General features: G+C 63.1%; 1 protein-coding gene across 1 annotated transcript; it reads right to left on the bottom strand.

The window, feature by feature from the left end:
• Positions 1 to 58: 58 nt before the first annotated feature.
• Positions 59 to 20826, bottom strand: SLC35E2B (solute carrier family 35 member E2B). The gene is made up of 9 exons (XM_054584134.1): positions 20669 to 20826; positions 11621 to 12046; positions 11387 to 11522; positions 10831 to 10958; positions 9023 to 9143; positions 7634 to 7687; positions 7303 to 7375; positions 5438 to 5583; positions 59 to 3617 (listed from the first exon to the last, which is right to left on the bottom strand). The coding sequence occupies exons 2-9, from the start codon at positions 11940 to 11942 to the stop codon at positions 3380 to 3382; spliced, it is 1218 nt and encodes a 405-aa protein (XP_054440109.1). The 5' UTR covers positions 11943 to 12046; positions 20669 to 20826; the 3' UTR covers positions 59 to 3379.
• Positions 20827 to 21099: the final 273 nt, after the last annotated feature.

Here is a 21099-nt window from a genome sequence, read left to right as displayed (position 1 = left end):
CTGATAGAACCCTCGTTTCCCAGGGTGGGAAAACCCTGACTGCGCCCCCCCCCCCCCCCCCCGGCAGAGGCCGCAGCCCCTCCGACTGATTCAGACTCAACTCGGACAGCAGCGAACAGTCTACAAACAGCAAATCAGCTGAACACCCGCTTTCCCCAAATGAAAACTGGCCAAAAGAAAAAAAAAAAAAGGAAAAAACAACCCCACCCCACAACCCAGACAAACAAAACACTTGGCCAGTTCCCAGTTTCTAACCCCGTTTGGACATCTGGGCACAGGGCCCGTGGCCATCACTCACAACCTGGGCGAGCGAGGCTGACAGTTTTATGCCTCGGCTGCCCGGGACACAGCTGACCCCCATCTGCTCTTGGCTCCTCACCCGGGACAGAGAAAAACAGGCAGATTCACTGGGAGACTGGAACTTACAAACTAAGAAAATTAAGAGGCCCCTACCAGGACGGGCAGATATTCCGGGAAACAATAAAGCCCTTAGCATGAAGTTGGTCAAAGGCGAAAGCAGAAGAGGGTATCTGTCTGCGATGAAACATCCTTAATTTTTCCAACCCAGGGAAACTGTGAAAATACTTTCAGGCCTGAGGAAGCACATCACTTGGGCAGATTAAAGAGCCACGTGCGCCTGCCACCCACACCGGCCCGTCTCAGTGACCAGAACGCGGCAGGACGCCAAACCACCGGTCTGGGGGAAAGTATTCTGAGCACAGCTTCACGTGGCTGACATTCTTTGTGCAGCACATTTTTTCCTGCTCACCACGCTTATTTTTCCTCAAATTAAATACACGTTTTGGGTTGTGCAAGGGTGTTCTCAGCTCTCCAAGGCAGATGACTTTCATGCTGTGATGCACAAATGGTGACTATTTGAATTCAAAAACAAGCAGCTTTTTGTGGCATCCAGTAGGGGAAGAGCTGAAAGCCAGAGGCCGGTGTGACCAATGGACGTGAGCAGATGACCTGCCTCAGAGCTTGGCTCAAGTGCTTGTTCGAAAAGGCACGGACAGCCAGGCACAGGAACCCCCAGGGGAGGTAACGACACGCGACTCCAACGCTGGTGCCCACACCCCCGAGAAGGTGCAGGGAACACACTAGAAAAACTAGACAAAGGTAAGAGAAAGTGTGTCTCATCTGTACAGCCGTTAAAAGGCCGAGCGAGGCTGTGCGCCCTGCCTCTCCACGCAGGGCTGTCTGGAAATGCCCGAGAAGTGGGAGACTTGGGGCCGAGACAAGACTAATGGAAGGAATGTGAGCCCCGAGCAAGGGCCGTGCCAGCCGCAGCCTGGGACGAGGCAAGTCTCAAAAGCAGCTTTGCAGGAAATTGCCTCACTTACTAATAATTTAGGAAAATCTTCATTTTGCTTCTGGTCCAAAAACTCCAAAAATCACTGGCTGAAAGCCACTGGTAAGAGTGGAGGGTGGGGCACGTCACGGGCCATGGGGTCTGGAAATCCCTGACAATACTTGGACACAGGCGGGTGTGTCTGATTACACCTCGATGACGAAGTCCGGGAGAAGGCCCATGTGGGTGTCCCGCGCCAGGGCGGCCACACACGAGCCCCGCCCACGCCACACCGCACCGCAGAGCTGGCGGGAGCCCCACAGAGCAGCTCTCACACGGTCCTCTCAGACCAATGCCACCTCCCCGCTCCCCGGCCACCTCCAACGCATCCCCCTTAGTTTTACTTTTGTTTTGGGGGAAGAGGAGGAGGAAAGGGACCGGAAGTCTGGGGAGTCACACAAGAAACACCCGCACAGTGAAAGTGAGCTTGTCAAGCAGGCAACCCCACGCCTGCCTGTCCTCTGGCCACGGGTCAGCTTCATGAAAAGGTTGTTGTTTAAAAGGCCTCATTTTAAATCATCATCATGGCAAACTCTTCAAGTAGGCTGAGCTTCACGAGACCCAATTATTGCTGTTTCCAAGAGGTCTGACCTCCCAAGGAGGCTGTTTCCGTATTTTCCGGTGGACACGTTGACAGGAAAGCCGGCGGCCTGGCTGTAGGAGCCCAGAGCCTGAGCCACAGGGCGGGGGACTGGACGGGATGGCGAGGGCCTCAGGCTCCTGTCATCAGTCAGGTCTCCGTCCCCCAAGCAGGGTCCAGGTGGCCGGGGCCAGACCTGCTCGCCGGGTAGGGCTGCCTCCGGCCAGCCCCAGGGCTCAGGACCGTGCTGGTCAGAGGGGCTCTCGAAGGAGCGGCCCTGGAAGGCTGGCTGGTGACACACTGGTCTCCATCAGAAATCCCACCAGGTTGGCAGTCTCAGCACAACGCAGAGTGCAGACACCCACGCGGTCGTCTGAACACTGCGGGGACAGCCAGGCTGAGCCAGGCGGCAGTTCCGAGAGTGGCTGCCTGACAATCCCAGGGCCCCTGTGCCTGTGTGCCCCCGGTAGGAAACTACACTGTCGTTTCGAATGCAGCGTCACGGAAACTGTAAACACCCCACACATTCTTCCCCACGCCCGCCCCCTGCGCATTCCTTCAGGAGGGTCCAGCTTCGGGAAGACAGGCAGAGCCCCAGGGACCTGTGGAGCGCCCGCCCACATTCCCGCCCTTGCTCCGCGCTGCAGGCAGATGTCACTGCTGGGGGAGGCCCCAGAGCAGGAGGGGGCCTGGCGCCTCACGGACTCCAGGGGGCGGGGCCTTTCCCTCCCTGGAGTCACTCTTCCCTAGGTGGTGGCAGGTGTGGGCAGCTCCAGGACGGGGAGAAGACACCTCAGGGACAAGGGCAGGAAGGCAGGGCCGCACACGTGGCCCTCAGCAGCAGGGGTCCCTTGCTTCTGCGCCCCGGGTGTCCCCGCCCCACTCTGCCGGGCTCCATAGCCTCTGTGCCCAGGCCGGGGTGGGGACTGTCCTGGCACAGAGGTCTCCCCAAATGGCCGAGGCACGGGACGCGCCTTCGGCAGCCTGATGGCTGGCTTGGGCAGGTGAGTTCCCTCCTCCGACACCGAGCAGGGGACGGCTCATGTTGGCACCTGGACCAGCTGTGGCTTTGCAGTCGTCTCTGTGGCTGTCGCCCACGGAGGAACCAGAACCGCAGTGGGAGATGGTGCGCAGCGAGGCTGGCGGGTCCGCACCCCTCCCGTTCCTGGCAAGGGGGCTGCGGGAGGCAGTTTTCACATTACATGGCAATGGCTCAGCGACAGTTGGCTCTGGCCTCTCCCAGGAAGCGGACGTCTGGGGAACCCTTTGAGGTCCCGCTGGTTTTGACTGGAACCCCTAAAAGGGGCAGTTAGAGCTGCCCATGCCTTTCCCCACCCCTCTGGGCTGTGGCGGGGGCAGGGCGCAGGCCAGGGTGTGGAGGGCCGCGCCCGTCAGGAGGACAGATGCTCGCGGTGCCCGGGGCCCGGCACCCACCACGGCTCCGGAGCTCAGTGGTGCGGCCCGGGCTCCGTGGGGGCCAGCGGCTCGGCGCTGGCCCCCGGCGTCCGGCTGGCCGCCGAGGCGAGGCTCTGCATGGCGTCCCGCTGGTGCTGCTTGGCCTTGTTGTAGAGCAGGACGCCGGCCGTCACCAGGACGGTGCCCACGGCCGACAGGCTGGTGACTTTGTTGCCGAAAACTATGATGCTGAGCCAGATGGACAGGGCGTGCTTCACGGTGCTGGCGACACTGCAAGACAGGGGGCGACAGCCTGGGCACCGGCCCTCGCCCAGGGCTCCGGGGAGGGGCCAGGACAGGAGCGCTGACAGCTGCTCGCTGACTCCCTGCGCCCCCAGCCCGGCTTGCCCTCCCTCTCAGGTGGTGGCACTTTTTATTAGGAACGATGTCAAACCAAGGAGGGGCTGAGCAGCCGCACTCCCACTGTCTAGACTTAATAATTAACGCTTGTCACCCCGGCTGCTGTGGCTCCGTGGACTGAGCGCCAGCCTGTGACCCAAAACCAGTCTTGAGTCCCAGTCAGGGCACAGGCCTGGGTTGTGGGCCAGGCTCCCAGCAGGGGGCACGCGAGAGGTAACTGAGCAATGTCTCTCTCCCAGTCTCTAAAAATAAATAAAATCTCAAAAAATTTAACACTTTGCCTCATTTGCTTCCTATTCTGGCTAAAATATTTTTAAGTAAACGGTGGACATTATGACACGTTACCCTGAACTACTCCAGCTCGCTCTCTGAAGAGGGGGCAACACCCCACAAACCGGCGCTCGCTTTCCGGCCCCTGAACTGAGAGGAGGCAGCCTCCCACCCCGACCCCCCAGGCACCACCCGTTCAGCGCCAGCAGCGCCGAAACACAACCAAGGGGAAGTCACCGCCAAACACACCAAATGTCAACAGGGTATGTCTCTCGGGGAAAAGGGGAATTTAAGCGTTATGTTCTCTGCTTCTCTGTCTTTTCCAAACTTTCTGTACGAGTACATGTTGCTTTTGCAATATGAATAAAGCAAAAAAAATTTCCTTAAAAAGAACTGGTTTTCTGCTTTTTGTCTTTTTCTCACCCATCAGGAACGATCTCTGAAAGACAAAGATCAGGAATATCTGGGAGTGACTGTCGGCCCCCGATGGAAACAAGAACGCACGAAGGAAGCAGCACCAGCCACGAGCTCCGGGGAGCTGAGACGCCGCGGCCCTCCGCAGCCCTGCAGGCCTCCCGCGCAGGGTCCGCGCAGCCCGCCCCGGCCCGGCGCGGGTCTGCGCTGACTCGGGCCAGGGAAGTAAGCAGCGAGTGAGAGCGACCCCCAGAGGCCGCCGCGTGCACGGCCTGGGGACGCCGAGGCTGCTGCAGGTGCGGCTCCATGAGGCTCAAGGGCCACATGGATCCACGGACCCTGCTGTTGTCTTCACGCTGCGAACGGTTCCATTTGAGTGACAGACAGTTCAGAAGTTAAAGAAAAGGCCCGTCGATTTACCCAATAACGTGACGTGGCCAAAGCTGCCGACGTCACTCGGGTTTCTAGGCTGGCTGTGACGCCAGCTCATCCCTGCCTGTCCCTGACACTGTGCTTCCGTTACGTGCACCAGGCTGTAAGTGAGAGGCGGCCGACCAGATCTCTCACACGCCTCGCGTTTCCGGAGCCGACGCTCCCACGTGGCTACCCAAATCGAAACGGGTTAAAGTCAGCAAAACCAGGCGTTTGGTTTTCCACGGCACACAGCCCGTGAGGCGCCCAGCGGGCCTGGCGTGGAGAGGAGGTCCCGGGATGGCAGCAGCGCCCACTGCTGGGGCCGTGCTGGCCGAGCGTCGAGACCCCAGCCGCTGCGAACCATGGCCACTCCAGTGCGAAGCTTCCTGGGGGCGGTCCCTAAAAGGCTCTTGCACACGCTTCGCGTGTGTTTCCGACAGCACCAGTACCAGTGGCCTGGTCCTCGCGACACGTGGCCACGTCAGGCCACAGCACTTGGCAACCACAAACATCTTTTACAAAAACACAAGGCTCGACGTCCCCTCCGCAGAGAACCGAGACACACGTGGCCTGCGGGGACGTCGCGGTCTCACCTGAAGGTCACAGGGGAGATCCTCCCCATGAGGGCGTACGCAGTGACGCTCTGGAGGTGGAACAGGACGCCGTCCATCAGCAGCAGCAGCACGACGTCCTGCGTGTAGCTGAAGCTCTTCCCGCTCCTGCCGATCACCGGCAGGTCCTGCGTGGGAACAGGCACGGTGCTCTGTGGTCGCCCCCTCGCCCACCTCGCCCCTGGAGGACGGAGTCACACACGCCCTGTCTTCTGGGCCAACGGCGGATGCTGGAAACAGCTTTCTAGGGTGACAGCCGAACCGCGTCGATCGAGATTTTAATCACGCACACACACGCGGCCAGCATGCACACCACTGGACGCTCGAGGCCACTGGTTGGCAGAGAATCGCACGCAGACCACAGTGAGACACCAGCCCACACCCATTGGGACGGCTGCCATGGAGGAAACAGACGAAGCAGCACTGAAAGCACGTGCCGGCCAGGACGGGGGGCTGGAGCCCTGGGCACTGCGGCGGGGGGAGCGGAACGGGGCGGCCGCTGCGGAGAGCGGCCTCACTGCTCCTCAGAAATGTAAACATCGAGCTCCTACGGGATCCGGCAACTCCACTCCGGGCCGTGCCCCCAAAAGGAGTGACAGCAGAGACTCCAACAGGTACGCACACCCCCACATTCACAGCAGCGTCACTCACAGCAGCCAGCCACAGACGCAACCTGTGTCCACGGGTGGAAGAACGGACACACAAAATGTCACCAAAATGGCTCGCGCTCTCTCACATACACAAACAAGGGAACGTCACTCAGCCTTAAAAAGGAACGAAGCTCTGACACGCGCTCAACGCGGGGCGACCTGGGGGACATCAGGCTGAGTGGTGTGAGCCAGACACCGAAGGACAGGGATCGTGCGACTCCACCACGGGAGGTCCCCAGAGGGGTCAGACCCGCGGAGACAGAGAACAGATGGCGGTGCAGGGGGTGGGGTGCGGGGGGGCTTTAATGGGGACAGAGGTCCAGTTCAAGAAGATGGAAAGCTCTGGAGGGAGCGGTGGTGACGGCTACACAAGGGGAACGCGGTGGGCAGCCACCTCACGGGGGTGGCCACGGTAAAACCGCAGAGCCGCGTCTCTCCCGGGCAATGCCTCCAGCTCCGACAGCGCATCCACAGAACCGCCTGCTGACAGCGGGACGGGAGACGGGGCGGGAGAGGCGGGCGGGAGAAGGCCCCTGTCCCGCACACGTTATGGTGAAAGCGGCCGTCAGGGGGTGGTGATGGGTGAGGGCGGAGCCACAGGTGGGTGTGACGCGGGGACTGCGCCACCCAGCCCCACAGCTGTGCATACAGGGCTTCACAGGACTCGGGGAACCGCCCCGCGCGCAGGCTCGTCTGCCAGGTTCTGACCACGCGGACGCCAGGGAGGCGCCGAGGGGCGGGGTGGCACACGGTCTCCCGTCTGACCCCTCCCGCCCCACTGACCGTCCTGTGGCAGGCCTGCTTATCTTAGAAGGAAAAAGCCCAGCCCTGGCTCGTGTGACTCAGTGGGCTTGGCGTTGACCCGCAGCCCAAAAGGTCACGGGCTCAATTCCCAGTCAGGGCACAGGCCGGGGTTGCGGGTTCTGCCCCGACCCGGGTGCTGACGAGGCAACAGACGGGTGTTTCCCTCCCTCTCTCTCTCTCCCTTCCCCCTCTCTAAAATAAACAAATGAATAAAAATCATCCTAAAAAATAAGCAAGCCTAAAATCCCCCACCTGAAAACTGCAGGAAACTCCCACAGCTAGGGATCCGCACCCGCACCTCCAAGACCCGCCCCAGGCCTGGCCTCCGAGCCACCCACAGGCCCTGGAGGGGGAGGCGCCCCGCCCCCAGGGAGTGCACGCGCCTCGACTCACCATGAAGAAAACCCAGGCGGGGACCAGCAGGGCCACGGCCGCGGCACTCGTGTAGAACTGCAGCTCGGCTGCCCTGCGGGGACGGGGCGGCCTGAGCCTCGGCCCGAAGCGCGAGCGCCGCGCCCGGGGGACCAGCCGTCGGTTCCCCCGGGTGACGAGCAGGGCCAGGTGCCCGCGCTGACCCGCACGGCCGAGGGCCCCCACAGGCAGAATGGGGTTCTTCCCCACGTCTGAACAGGGTGCCACCGAAGCCGAAGCACGAGAGGCGTCAGGAGCCCGGGAGCCCAGGCAGGGGCAGGGCCCGCGTGGCCCCGGGAGCCGAGATACTTACGAGAACCTGTACTTGTCCCCGCTGAGCAGCTTTTTTGAGAAAACGTTCTGCAAACTGGAATAGAGAGAAGCAGAGGTTATCCTCCCCGCGGGAGTCAGCACGAAACCGCCAACAGACGAGGTGTCGGCGCCCATCCTGAGCGGAGCCTGTGATGGCGGCGCGCGGGGACGGGCACGGGCGCCACGGTGAGCCGGGCCACGTGGGGGCGCGGGGTTGGGCTTCCTGGGCGTCTCCTCGCCTCCGCGTGCACCAAGCCTGCCCCGCACACGGTGGGTGAACGGAGGCACTCGGAGGCCGAGCGATGTGCCCGAGGTGTCTGAGGACCCCGACGTCCCGGCCTGAGGCGCCGCACAGAACCCCACTGGGAACCAAGGGTCCCCTCACTCGGTGACGGCCGCGTGCTGGACGCTCTACACGCGGGGCTTGTCCCCGGACCAGGGCTGCATGAAGGCCCCGGGCAACCCCAGACGGGCAGGCGATGCGGGAGACACACACGCGGCCAGAGGGAAAGCCGGCCAGTGTCCTTGTCCCCAGGAACCAACAGGGCTGCTCTGAGTGACTCCGTGGGCTGTTTTGTCTCATTTTAATGCAGAAACACAGGCGAGGACAACATCCCAGAAAGTGCCGCCCACAGACCTGGGAACTGCCCTCTCGGAGGCAGGGACAGCCCCGCCTGGGAAGGAGCCTCCCCGCAGCCCGGGCCCGACTCCCGTCCGCAGCTGCAGGAGGCCCTGCCGCTTTCGCACCAGGCTCCCTGCACCAGGCTCCCTGCGCCCTGGTGGCCGGAAGGGGAGGCGGGGCTCCCAGCGCGCGCTCGTGCAGGGCGTGCTGGACTCGATGTGGCCGGGCCGCACATCTAGGACCCACGGGGCAGAGGGTGACGCTGCCAAGTGTTAGAGACGGGATTAGAGGGGCTGTATTCTTGCGTGGCAGGGACTATGCAAAGCCTCAGGCTGAGCTGTTTGACTTTGGTGGTGACGCTAGCGATGAACTCTGACCCCCGGTGGTGGTCCCGTGTTTCTTATACCCAGGATGAACCTGGGCACGACGCGCCACCCTGGATGAGAGGCCTCAGGGGGCGAGCGGCGGGCTTCGCCGGCACTCAGCTCGGCGCGCACCCTGCCGCACTGCACCCTGTCCACCGGCCGTGCCCGCGTGGGTGTTGTTGGGTCCCAGATCGCGTGTCATCAGATCGTGGGGTTTGTTTTTGTTTTTCTTTTTTTTTTTTAAGAAAAAGTTCCCCCACTGGGGAACCTACTGCTTTCTCTCTTGGGAAAGGCGGCATCAGACGTGCTGAGCGTCGAGTGCGGGGAGGAACTCCGAGTCGCTCCGGATTTTAACGCCCATCACCCGCGCACGCCGTGTGTCCCCACGCAGCCCAGGACTCACCAGTCCATGATGTTGGTGGACAGCGCAGCCGAGAACCCCAGGACGTTGAAGCTCATCTCGGTGGCGGTGCACAGCGCCAGGCCTCCCATGACGGGGACGAGGGAGAGGTTGACCAGCAGCCCTGAAAGGAGGAAACAGGGGCCTGGCCGTGACCAGTCCGTCCAGCGCAGACGCCTGTCCACAGCTGCTTCCTCGTCCTGAGGGCAGTGCGGACGTTTGCCTTAACCCAGAGTCGACGCATGTTGGCCTCCCTGTGCTGGAGGGAGGCTGAGGGGTGAAAGTGCCCCCCAAGCTGCCCCCCGCGATGAGCTCTGCTGGGTCTGGGGGACACCCGGGTCCCACGCGTCTTGGTTGGCCGAAGACGACGGGGTGAGACTGCTCCGGGCCATCCCACTGCGCAGTGGGACTTGGGGGCGGGACGTGAGCTGACGTCTGCTGTAGGGTGGCCTCCTCACGCACCCACAAGGCCTCCGTTCCTGTTTTATTCCAAAACCTCGGGCACCTTGATGCGAACAGTGAACACGCTGCTGGGTGGGGGGTCGCATTCCTGGGGAAAGGCACCAGCGACGTGGCCGCCTCTGCTCTGCTCTCAGAAGCGGCAGCCAGTTCATTCTGAAGCTCAGTGTGGACGAGGGGCTGAGCCTTTCGTGTTTAGCGATAAGGAACCTTTGTTCTCAGGTGCCCCACGTAGCCTCATAGGACTAGTTACGTCCTTGTGCCACGGCAGTGAAGCCCAGAGCGCAACTTGAGATCTTGGGCAGCGGCCCGCCAGCCAGAGGACCCCTGGGCCCCGGGGGTGGGCGGGCCGAGCACTTCAGGAGGGAGCCCTGGGGCGGGACCTGCTCCCGCCCTTGGTTCCCACTGCCGCCTGGGCCTCTGCGCTGCTGACGGACGCCACAGCGGGCACTGAGACACACAGCCCGCCGCCTGCGCCCCCTCCGGGAGGGGCCTGCTCGGGGTGCGGGGCGCAGGCCAGGGTCGGGGGCGGCTGCCACCCGGCCCCTGCGAGGCTGCCCGGCCCAGGCCCAGCCGCTGCTCACAGATGGCAGGCGGCCCTCGGCGCTGACACCTATGCTCCTCAGGTCCTGGCACCTCGGCTGCTCGCTGGGGCCTCCCAACAGAGTTCTTGTTGCAAAAAACTGTTCCTGGCAAGACAGCTGGTCTGTGACAAGCCTGTCCCCCGAGCGGGAAGCTGGGCCGCAGCGTCAGAAGTCAGCGGACGCAAGTCTGCTCCGGGCCGCGTGGACCAGCGCAGGCTGTGGTCTGGCCGTGGTGCCGGCAGGAGAGCCCGGCCGTGGGCGTCCCGCTGTGCCCGTGTCCCCACGGCGGCCCCTCCGCTCCCAGGCAGGCGTCTGCCCTACTCTAAGGCCCCGCCTGTCCCGCACCGAGGCAAACATGCCCTTTAGATAAAAGGGGCGGCCGTCGGCCCCCGCGGTGGAACCGGAGTGGACGGCGCTTTCTACAGGGCTGGCCAGAGAGGCAGGCGTGTGTCGTGCGGCTGCAGGCAGACTGCGGCTGCCAAAGGCTGGGGATACAGACGCACGTCCATTTTGCAGGACCCTGGGGAGTTCGCACTGGGGCATGAGGCCCCCCCTCACTGGATGGGGGCCAGTGAGACGCAGGGCAGAGTGACCAGGCGCGGGAAGGACTCGGGAGGCGGCTCCCCTCCTGGGGACGGGCACTGCACCGAGGCTACCTGCTCGACACCCTCCCTGGTCCGGCCCCTGACCTCAGCACATGACTGCGGCCCGCCCAGCCAGGCGCGGGGTGGGGGGCAGTGGCACGTGGGGCCCCCGAGGACAGCTCACCTGTGTACTCCCCCAGGATCATCCGCGAGAGGATCACGGTGAAGATGGGGGCGGAGCTCTTCACCGTCTCGGCAAACGACACCGCCACGTTCTTCAGGCTGACCAGGCCCAGGACCACGGTGGCAAACCTGGAAACAGGCCGAAAGGCGCACCAGGGCCGGTCAGTCCAGGCTCCAAGGGGTCAGCGGGTGGCTGCACACCTGACCCCCACCCCCGCCCCATCCCGTGCCGGCTTGGGCCTGGCCCTTCCTTCAGTGAGCGGCCACCGCACGTGCCGGGAGGTCAGAGGCCGCAGCGTCAGTCCCAGAAGGAGATGCAGGGCTCTCGGACCATCTGTCACCAAGTGAGTCTCGCAGCTGCTCCCGGAAGAAGCCGACAAGCGGCCGTGCCTTTCAGATGCACAGCGCCAGGTGCGCTCGGTGTTGTTCTAAAGCGCGGACCCTTGAGAGGCCACCCCGAACACCTAATGCGGACACCCAGCGCTGACGTCGGCCAGCCGGCGTTTTAAAGAGCGCGCGCAGAGAGCTCAGACCCGCGCCGAGCCGCGGGCCCTCACCTCATGAGGCCCACGAAGAGCATGGTTGTGATGAAGTTGGGTGGGTAGGAGAGCCGGGCTTTGTGCTGATGCAAACAGCAGGGGACGAAGGTCTTCAAGCACCCGATGCAGGTGGTGGAGAGCATCTGCACCGCGCCTGCGGAAAGGAGGCCCAGGGCGGGGCTGGCTGGGCCACGGCCTGCGGCCCCGCCACCCCGTCCCCCCCGACCCCCGCGGCCGGAGCCGCCCGCTCACCCAGCATGCTGGGCTCGCCCTCCAGCAGCGACAGGATGTACTTGTTGAGGAAGAGGGTGCAGAAGCTGAGGAAGAACCAGAGCGCGAGGTAGAGCAGAGCCCGCGAGCTCCACACGCCCAGGTCCGACTCGATGACCGTGGTCTCGGTGATGGTGACGGCCAGCACGCTCTCCTCGGGGGCGCTCTCGCTCTCGGCAAAAAGGATCTTCTCGCTGCGGTGGCCGAACAGAGGGCCCCAGCCGAGGGGCAGCTTCCCGCGGGGCGGCTCCGCGGCGCCTGGGGCCAGGTCTGCTGGGGCCGGGGACTTGGTGGGCGCTGCCATGGCGCCCCCGCGGCCGCGCCCTTACCTCGGCCCGATGGCCTCAGGGGGAAGGCAGGGCGCGGGGCCCGCCGCGGGGGCGCCACCAGCCAGGAGCGGGCGCACGGCTGCGGGGGAGGGGAAGCAAACACGTCACTCACGCGACCTCCAACACCCCTGAAAGTTCTTGTCTCCGGCTACAAATGCCTCCGCGGCCCAGACGCCCCATCCCTCCTCCCCTAAGAGGGCCAGACAGAGACCCCCTCCCACCCCCCTGCCCCCCGCTGCCCTGGGGCCCCAGGACCCCCGGCCCTAGAGACCCCGGCCAGGCTCCTCCTCCCGCGGCTGCCCAGCCTGGCCCCTCAGGAAAGCCTCCCATCAGGCCGCGTCCTCACTGCGAGGCCCCCACTGCACGGGGCCGCTCTCCTCGGGGACCCTGTCACAGCATGTTACTGTGCCTGGCAGCGGCGGCTACGCTCCCGCGCCGGACCCGGTGGCAGGTGGGGACACCGAGACGCACACAGGGGAGGCAGTGGGGGTGGGGAAGGCTGTGTGGACTGAGCGTCGGCACGGGCAGCTCCACGCTGACCCTCGAGTGCGGCCGAGCAGGGAGCTGCCCCAGCGCGCCCCCCACAGTGCTGCCGACACCCCCCCCAGCGTGAAACGGTCACAGCGTGACTGGCAAGAGTTACTGTGAGTGACTGCGAACGAGGAAAGAAGAGGAAGTCAAGCACTTGGCCCGGGCCGCCCTCAGCGACGCCGGCCGGCCGGGCTGGGGCCCTTCAGACACCGTGGCAACGCTGTCCGCTTTCAGACGGGGCTGGATGGGGCATTTTCTGTCAGTGGCAAAACACGAGGGAAGCACAGCCCGCACGTCCGCCCGCAGGGAGACGGGCCGCAGGGCAGCCGCCCGAGCACACACGCCAACGCAGAGGAGACCCACGTGGCCGTGGGCGTCACGGGCGGGAGCAGACAGCGCCACTCCGCAAATGCTGGTGGACGGGCCCAGATGCTCCACGGTGTTTACAAGAAAAAGTATCGAGTGTCCCCAAAAAGAGGGAATGGAGCCCACGGTCACCGTGTCCCAGGGGTCGCAGGATGGGACACGGCGAGAGTGTGTCACAGAGCGTGCAGCCCACGCAGCCCCCCCACCCCACGCTTGGCAGCTTGTTCGGACCGCAGCCCCCCGACCCCCACTTCATAACGGACCTGAGTTTCAAACCGATCAACTCGCGATGAGGGAAGGAGAGGTGGGCGCGCTTCTCGGCCGGTTGCGCCTGCCTGCGTGCCCCACGCCTGGACCTGTGGGCGCCCAGAGCCCTCCCCCGCGGTGGGCGCTGCCCCGGGCCCAGCAGCAGTGGGGCTGCATGTCCCCTCCACCCTGTGCAAGGGCAGCCGTTGGGTTTCCCGAGTGGAGCCCCGCAGGTGCTGGGGACCCCAGGCACGGTCCCACAGGGACCAGCCCCCCGGCCCCCGCCCTGCGTCCAGAGCAGGCCCAGCAAGCCCAGCACAGGCGCCCGCCCTCCACCCTAATCTTCGCACGACACTTGAACCTCCACCAAGAGCCAGCCGCCCGCTCCAGCCCAGGCTGTGGCTCTGTCCAGGCAGCCAAGGGAAGAGAAGCCCCCAAGTCCGCATGGCTTCTGTCTGCGCCCACATGCCTCTGGGGTTGCAGTCAGGGCTCGGAATGGCTTAAAGAATAAGTGGACGTTGGTCACCTTGCTCCTTCCTGACGAGACACCAAACTGTGCCTGTTGTTTTGCTTCCTTCAGCAGAAACTGCCGGGCCAGAGCCGGAGTCGGGGGTTGGGGGGGAGCCTGGGTCCCAGAGGGCCCCTCTCGGCCGAAAATGAAACGGCAAAGGACAGAGTGGGAGCTGCGCAGCCTCCAGGCCTCTGGTCAACCAGTGCCCGCGGAGCAAAGGTCGGAATCAGACCGGGAAGCAAAGGGGCAGGGGCCTCGGCACAGCCCCTGCCTGGGAGACGCTACTGAGAAAACCACCAGAAAGGGCCCTGGGAAACCAGCCGCGGGGAAGCAGCAGCCAGCCAGCCAGCCAGACGCTCCTCAGGGGCCTCCGGCTTTGCCCTGAGGGCAGGAGGGCAGGAACAGAACAGCCCCGGGCCTCTGGGCCTCACCCCACAGGGGCCCCGCCCGTTTGCAGGTGAACAGCGAGGGACAAGGGCCAGAGATCACAGATCACCAGGGACAGAGGCAAAACTCCGATAAGCAGCAGAGTGTTCAGGGGCGAAAGGGACCGGGGTGGGGAGTCTGGAAAGGAAACGCGTATAAGTGCTGGCTGAACCTGGGAGGCGGCTCACCCACCGGCCCTGCGAGGTGTCGGCGACCTAGTTACAAAGGGCTAGAGCTTCACCCTCGAGAAACTGGCAGGCGCCCCCGACCCACGCCCTACGCAGAAACCCCCAGAAACGAGGCAGAGGCGTCACCTTCCCCCGACCTGAAGCCTCCGTGAGAAAATGCCAGACGCATCCACCAGCCCGCTGGTTGCTCGGGTTCAGAACTGGAGGGCACTCGGGAGACGCGGCCTCTCACCCGCGCGGGGTCCCAGACGGGGCAGCGGCCGGCAGAGGCACTCGAGGGGGCGTCAGCAGGGGCCGGCCGCCCAGGTCACGTGCCCGGGAGACTGCGCTCAGGGACAGGGCGAGAAGGCTGCACAGGCAAACCCAGGGCAACTCTTCTCAAAAGCGTGAGTTTTAAATTAATAAAACAAGTCAATTGATGGGTGAAATAGAAAAGACAGAGCTTAATAAAGAGTTTTTGCATTCGAAAAAATACCTGAGGGAATTATTTGGAACCCAGCATAGACAGTGGAATTAAAGTAGTAAAGAGGCAAAAACAGAAGTGTGCAGAAAATAATAAGAATGAACGTTCCAGAAGGGGAAGGCGGGGAAGGCCGACTGCTGACCGAGGTCAAGGAGCGACACACCGAGGTCGGACGGAGAGCGGGAGCTCTGGGACCGCCTGCCGCAGAGAGAGGCCCGTGCGGAGGCCCTTGGGACAGGAAAGGGACCGCAGTGCTTGCTCCCCGCGGAAGTTCACGCCCCCCACCTGACCCCGGGCTCAGAGAGGCACTGAGCAGAAGTCAGTGAGAGACAGGCTCGGGGTGGGGGTGCGGGCGGCCACAGCCCTGGGACGCTGCTTTTTAAATGGTGATGAAACCACATCAGTGCTCCGCGTGCTTAAAAACCCAAACGGGCCCTGGCGGGCGGGGCTCCGCGGGCTGCGCGCGGCCTGCGAACGCCATCCAGGGCACATGCTGGGCGGCGGCCGGGCCCCGCGGTTGAGAACATGTGGAAAACAACAAATCTATGTTTCTCACACATCAGTGTTTCTCTCCCTCTCTTTCTCCCTCCCTTCTGCGCTCTCTAAAAATAAATGCTTAGAAAGCTTATAAAAGTAAAGGTTAAAGGTCTCTCAGCTTACAAAAAATAAAAACACAAGTCCCCATCATCTCACAAATAGTTAAATCAATAAAATCTCTGGAAACGAACATTTCTAAAGTGCAACCTACGAGCCCAAGAGGAAGTATACGAAGGAAACCACAAAGCCGGAGATGAACAGTGACACCGGAGGAGGGAAAGAGCCAACCTCAGGAGGGCGGACGGGGTCTCAGAAGCCACGCGCTCAGAGCAGAGAGGAAGGAACTGGGCCGAGGCGGCCTCCAGGGCTGGCTCAGGAACGCTGCAGAGCAAACCGGTAGATACATTGTAGCTCCGCGGAGCGCGGTTTCCTGCCGCGGCTGCGGGCAGGAAGGATGTGAGCGGAGCCAGCCCAGAGGAGCTCCTGCGCTGCAGGGCTGAACGGAGGCACTAGAGCTCCTGGGTTTGGATGAAAGGATGGAAAGATGGGACGGCTGGACGGACGGACAGACGGGCGGGTGGATACAGGGATGAGTGGATGGGCGGACAGGCAGATGGACAAATGGGCAGATGGACGGATTAATGGAGGTGTATGTCTATGTGTCTATGTCTGTCTATACACACGCGTGTGCACAGCACAGCCATTCCTGCGTCCACCCCACAGCTCTGCCCACTAAGGGGACCTGGAGGCCGTGACACCCTGACAGCCGGGGGCGCAGGTGCCGCCCTGACCTTGGTCCCTCGCTGTCGTTCTGCACATCAAGGCTCCAGGCTCCTCGCAGACGTGACCCATTCTCGGGCTGGGGAACGAGCAGCCCAGAAAGAGAAGGGCGGGCTCAGGGAGCGACGGGGGCCGCCCCCAGCGCAGCAGCGGGCGGCCGGCAGGTCTCCGGCACGGCCCAGGGCCAGTGCGAGCGAGAGCAGCCACCGGCAGCAAAGAACCAGAGCCCCGGACTCGAACAGGGACCCCCGGCCGCGGCCAACCATGCTCGCGAGCGGGAGCGGAGACAGCCCTTCCTCACGGTTCGAAGCGAGCGGCGCCGAGCCGGGGGACCCAGGAGACCGTGGCGACCCTCCCGGCCGCCTGCTCAGGCAGGAGTCCCCGCAGGAGCTCAAACTGCCAGGCGGAGGCTGAGCAGTAACAGGCACTTAGTCTCTAAGCCCCCCAGGCGTGCACTGAGGACAGAGGGGAGGTGGGTGCAAGGGCAGAGAGCAGGGCCGCTTCCCCCGGGGCAACGGACACCGAGGACTCGGGCAGGTCGTGACACACTGGCCCGGAGACAGGCAGGCAGACAGACCGACCAGACAGACAGAACACAGGGCCCAGAGGCAGGTCCGCGCGGACAGAGGCTCTGACCTGCAGCCGCACGTCCTGGGTTCCTGAGGAGGCGAGGCCCGTCCACTGCGGGCGCCAGGACAGTGTCCATGCTGGACAGCAAAGAACCTGGGTCCTTACCTCACGATTCTAGACACAGGGTGACGATTGGCGGCCGCCACCAGGCCCTCAGGAGAGGCGCTGGGGGAGCTCACAGGCGCAAGGCTTTGTGATCAGGGAAAAACGCGAGAGAACATCGTGCTGGCCTGGGGCAACAGGGGGTCCGAGTCCAGACCCAAACGCTCAGCCACAGAAGGAAACGCGACCACCGCAGACGACACGGGCTACGCCAAGACCTTTCGTGTCACCAAAGTATATTACCAAGTCACGTAATAAGGGACACACTGGGAGAAGAGGTACAACGGGACAAACGATTAGTATCCAGGACACATAAACGACCCCTACACCTCCACAGGAAATACGGGCAAAAACACCCGCCACGGGAGAGGCCTCCTCACGGCCAGTCAGCAGGACGAAGGGCGTGGGGCCCGGGCCAGCGGCTCCGTGGTTTGGAGAGCTGTCCCATGCCGCGCGGGCTGTGGCTGCGATCCCTGGTCAGCGAGTGTGCGAGGGGCAAGGAAGCGATGTTTTGTTTTGGTTTTTTCCCTTCTCTCTCTCTCTCTCACTTCTTCTCTGTCTAAAATCGATAAATATATCCTTGGGTGAAAATAAGAAAAAAAAGGGAGGGAGGGAGGCAGGCTGGAGCGTCGTCCCCATATGCCAAGGTTGCAGGTGAATGCACGAGTAAGTGGAACAACAGATCGATGTTTCTCTCTTTAAAATCAATCAATAAAAATAAAAATACAGGGCGCATATTAACTATCTACTGCCATGTAGTTAACAGATTCCACCATACTTCACAGCTCAAAACAAAAACCACTTACGATCTCCCAGTTTCTGTGGACCAGGGATGGGGGCGCCGGTCTTCCGGGGGGTTGTGCTCAGGTCCCCTCTGTCGCACAGGCCGGGTGTCACTTGAAGGCTGCAGCGGGGCGGGGGGATCTGTTGCTCAGCTCCCTCGGTGGCAGCTGGCATCCCTGCTCAGTTCCTGATGGGGCCTCCCTGGGGGCCACGCACGACCTGGCGCCAGGAACACCCACAGAGGAAGCTGAGCTCTTTGTAACCTCATCTCAGAAACGGCCCCCCACGCGTTTGCCGCGCAGCATCCAGCAGAGGGCTGTCCCAGGGTCCAGCCCCCCTTAGAGGAAAGGGTCCCAGAGGGCGCAAACACCAGGAGGCAGGACCACGGCGGCGGGCACTGGACCTCTCAGTAACCAGGGAAAGGGAAGGTGAACCACCTCATGACACCACCTCCCTCGGCGGCAAAAACGAAGTCGGGCCAGAGCGAGCGCAGCTGGACAGATCTGGCTCAGGAGGAACTCTCATGCTGCCCGTGGACGCAAGACAGGTACCAGCGTTTTGGAAAATAATTTAACATTACCTTGAAAATGCGAAAATGAGTCAAAGTAAACCTCCCTCAAATAGCCTCCGAAAGCCCTAGGAGGGGAGCACGGGCACCTTCCATCCCAGCAGGGGAAGGCTTTCTCCTCCTCCAGCAACAGCCCAGCCAAAGAGAAGCCACCACGACCCCAAACTCTCTCCGATGAAACGGCCTTCAGAACCACCCTCCCCAGCTCTCCTCCAGAAAGAACAGCACTCCATCGTCCTGGGCTGACCTGGGGCTCGCCAGTTTGCCTGACCTGGGTTACAACTCCTCTGCTCCTCCCAAATAAAGTCATTCTGCTGGTCGAATAGCTGGTTATTTCATATTCAAGGTTGACAAAGGTGAACACGGGCACAGGAAGCCCTGCCCAGGCACACAGCAGACGGGGGCGGGGGGGGGTCACACAACGCAGTGCCGCACAGCAGTACACGCAAGTGGCCGCAGGAACACACAGACAGCGGGGGGTGCACGCACCTCTTCATCGCGGGCGAGGGTTGAGCTCGCGAGGTCAGTGTTTATCACGGGTCACCAGCCTGAGCTTAAACCCGGAGCAGAGTCAAACAGTGGGCGCTCTGGGATGCAATGAAGTCCCCCAGAAGCTGCACTGGGCACCCCAGGTGCAGGCGGCGGGGAGCTGGGGGTCCGGTGGCCCCGGGCCCCGGGGGTCCTGCGTACCCAGGCCCCAGCCGGAATCGCAGCCGGGCACGTGTCCCACGCCCGCTCGCTCCTGGCCTACGAGATTCTAGCTTCTTTCAGTGGGAAGCAACCCCTGTCCCGCCGAACACTGAAGGTCGGCAGCTCTGACCCGACAGAGAAAAGCTGGCTCGGAGATCTGCCCAGGAACGGGCGCGGCGGGCGGGACGCGCGGGGCCCTGCGGCCCTGGCGAGCCCCCGGGCCGGTGGGGAAGGTCCGAGTCCCCTCCCTCTCAGACGGCACTCACACAGGAACTAACCCAACGGGGCCGCCAGCGTTCCGCCCAGCGTGGAGCAGGGGCTGAGGCGCGGCCTTGGCCGGCCCGGGGCTACCCTCCAAAACTTTGTCCTGCGGGGACCCGTGCTCAGGACGCGTGGCGGACTGAACGGGGACCGGGTCCACTCAAGGCGTTGCCGCAAGAAGCAAGTCTGTGACGCCTTCCCTACGCCGACGTGCTGCCTGGCCGCACCTGGCCCCAGCGGGTCCTGCCTCCACCAGGCCTCGCAGGGCAGGGCTCAGGACCGGCGGGGACGGTGGCTGGGCCGTAACTCGGGGACACAGCCTCGGCGCCTCTATGGCACGCTCAGCACCGCAGAAAAGTTCCAGGGGCTCCCGCTCAGTGCAAAGAAAGATGCCACTTTTCCCCCATCCCGTTTTGCAGACACCTAAGTTCCAGGGCCCCGTGGCCCGAGGCGAAGGATCCCTGTACTAGAACAAACAGCTCAAGGTGTCCCCAAACGCCAGGTGAGAAATCTAGACGGGTACCAACCGTAAGCAGGGCATTTTAGATACTGTGAGCTGAAAGCCTAGACTTGTCACCGTCATTCCGGAAGTCCACCTCTGGGAATTTATCCTAAAGAAGCAGCGCGGCAAAGGCCCCTGCTTGTCCATATAAGGATATTCAAACAGCTTTGTTTTTAAGGCCGAGGGACCGGGCACTCTCCAACGGTCCAGTACGGAACTTGTAATAAACGCTGGCCGTCGCTGTGACACGTTGTAGCCCTACAAGTATTGACAAGGACGGATCTGTCACAGGTTGGGAGCAGAGGTACAGGAACTTTGAACAACACGCTGATTGAGGAAGGACACACGGTTCAGAAGATGCACAGGCCGCCAGCTGCATGCGGCCAGCGGGTCAGCTCCGGGGGGGTGGGATCGATCTGTTACAATTTTGTTCTTTGGCTTCCCTCCATTTTCTCATGTCTACACTGAAAATGGATCCCCTTAAAGTAAAAGCTTTCTGTTCCCTCCTGACGTCCCTTGTCATGGGTCCTGACAGTTTCCTTCTGCTTTAAGATGTTACTTGCAAACTGCAAGTTTAAATATTTTCACAAAGTGCACGGCCTCCATTAAACCAAACCAGACCAAACCCCACACACATTAAAAAGGTCGCTGAACGAAACCTCTGCCTCTTGTTTTCTAGAGCAGCCGCGAGCGATGTGTCCGGAGCCTCCGGAGAGCCAGCGCGGCAGCGGGCTGGACACCCACAAACCCAAACCCCGTTAGAAGTCACCGATGACTGGACCGCACCGGCCGCCCTGGGCCTCCGCGAGCTAACCGACCCGGCTGAGAAGCCACCGGCTGGACCCAGCCCTCCGCGGGGCTCGGCCATTATTTAAATGTCGTCTTTCTAAAAACCCTGCGCAGGACAATCACCGCGGAGTTCGTGGGCGACCGCGCCCTGGGGCCCCGGGAGGAAGGGGCTGCACCTGCCCCAGCGCCATAGCCGCCTCCGGGGCACCTCGGGGCCCGGGTTTCAAACGCCATTAACTGCGGAGACTGTGCCGCGCCAGACTCTCGGTGCCCCTACCCCCCGCCCCGCCCCCGCACACACCGGCGCCGCGGCCTATTCCGGCCCCACCTGTGTCCCCCGCCGGCCTCGGCAACAGCGCGAACCGCCGCCACCCAACTCCAAGGCGCGCCCTCGGCATCCAAAGCCGAGGTCTCGCGTCCGGCGCACGGGCGCCCCAGGGTCAGGCCGTGGGCTCGGGTGCGGCCTGCGAGGCGGGGGCTGGAAGTGGGACGGCTTCTCCCCGAGGTGAAGGCTTTAAAAAAGGGCGGAACAGGGCGTGATGGAGAACCAAGGACAGCCCTACTCGGCTGCAAGTGTAGGGTCTCTCGACGGAGGGGGCAGCCCCGGGGCGAGAGGGGCGCGGCGAGGGCACGAGCCCCGGGGACGGGCTGGCCGGGGCGCTGAGGAAAGGCCGGGTCCGAAGCACCGTGGCTGGGAATCGGCCAGCGCGCTGGATTTGGCCCCGGGTGCCATGGGCGCACCGGAGGCAACCGTGGTCA

Source organism: Pteronotus mesoamericanus, unplaced genomic scaffold, assembly GCF_021234165.1.
Source record: "Pteronotus mesoamericanus isolate MK-2021 breed Mesoamerican mustached bat unplaced genomic scaffold, CSHL_Meso_final contig_1193, whole genome shotgun sequence".
NCBI lineage: Eukaryota > Metazoa > Chordata > Mammalia > Chiroptera > Mormoopidae > Pteronotus > Pteronotus mesoamericanus.
This window is presented reverse-complemented; position numbering and strand designations above follow the sequence as displayed.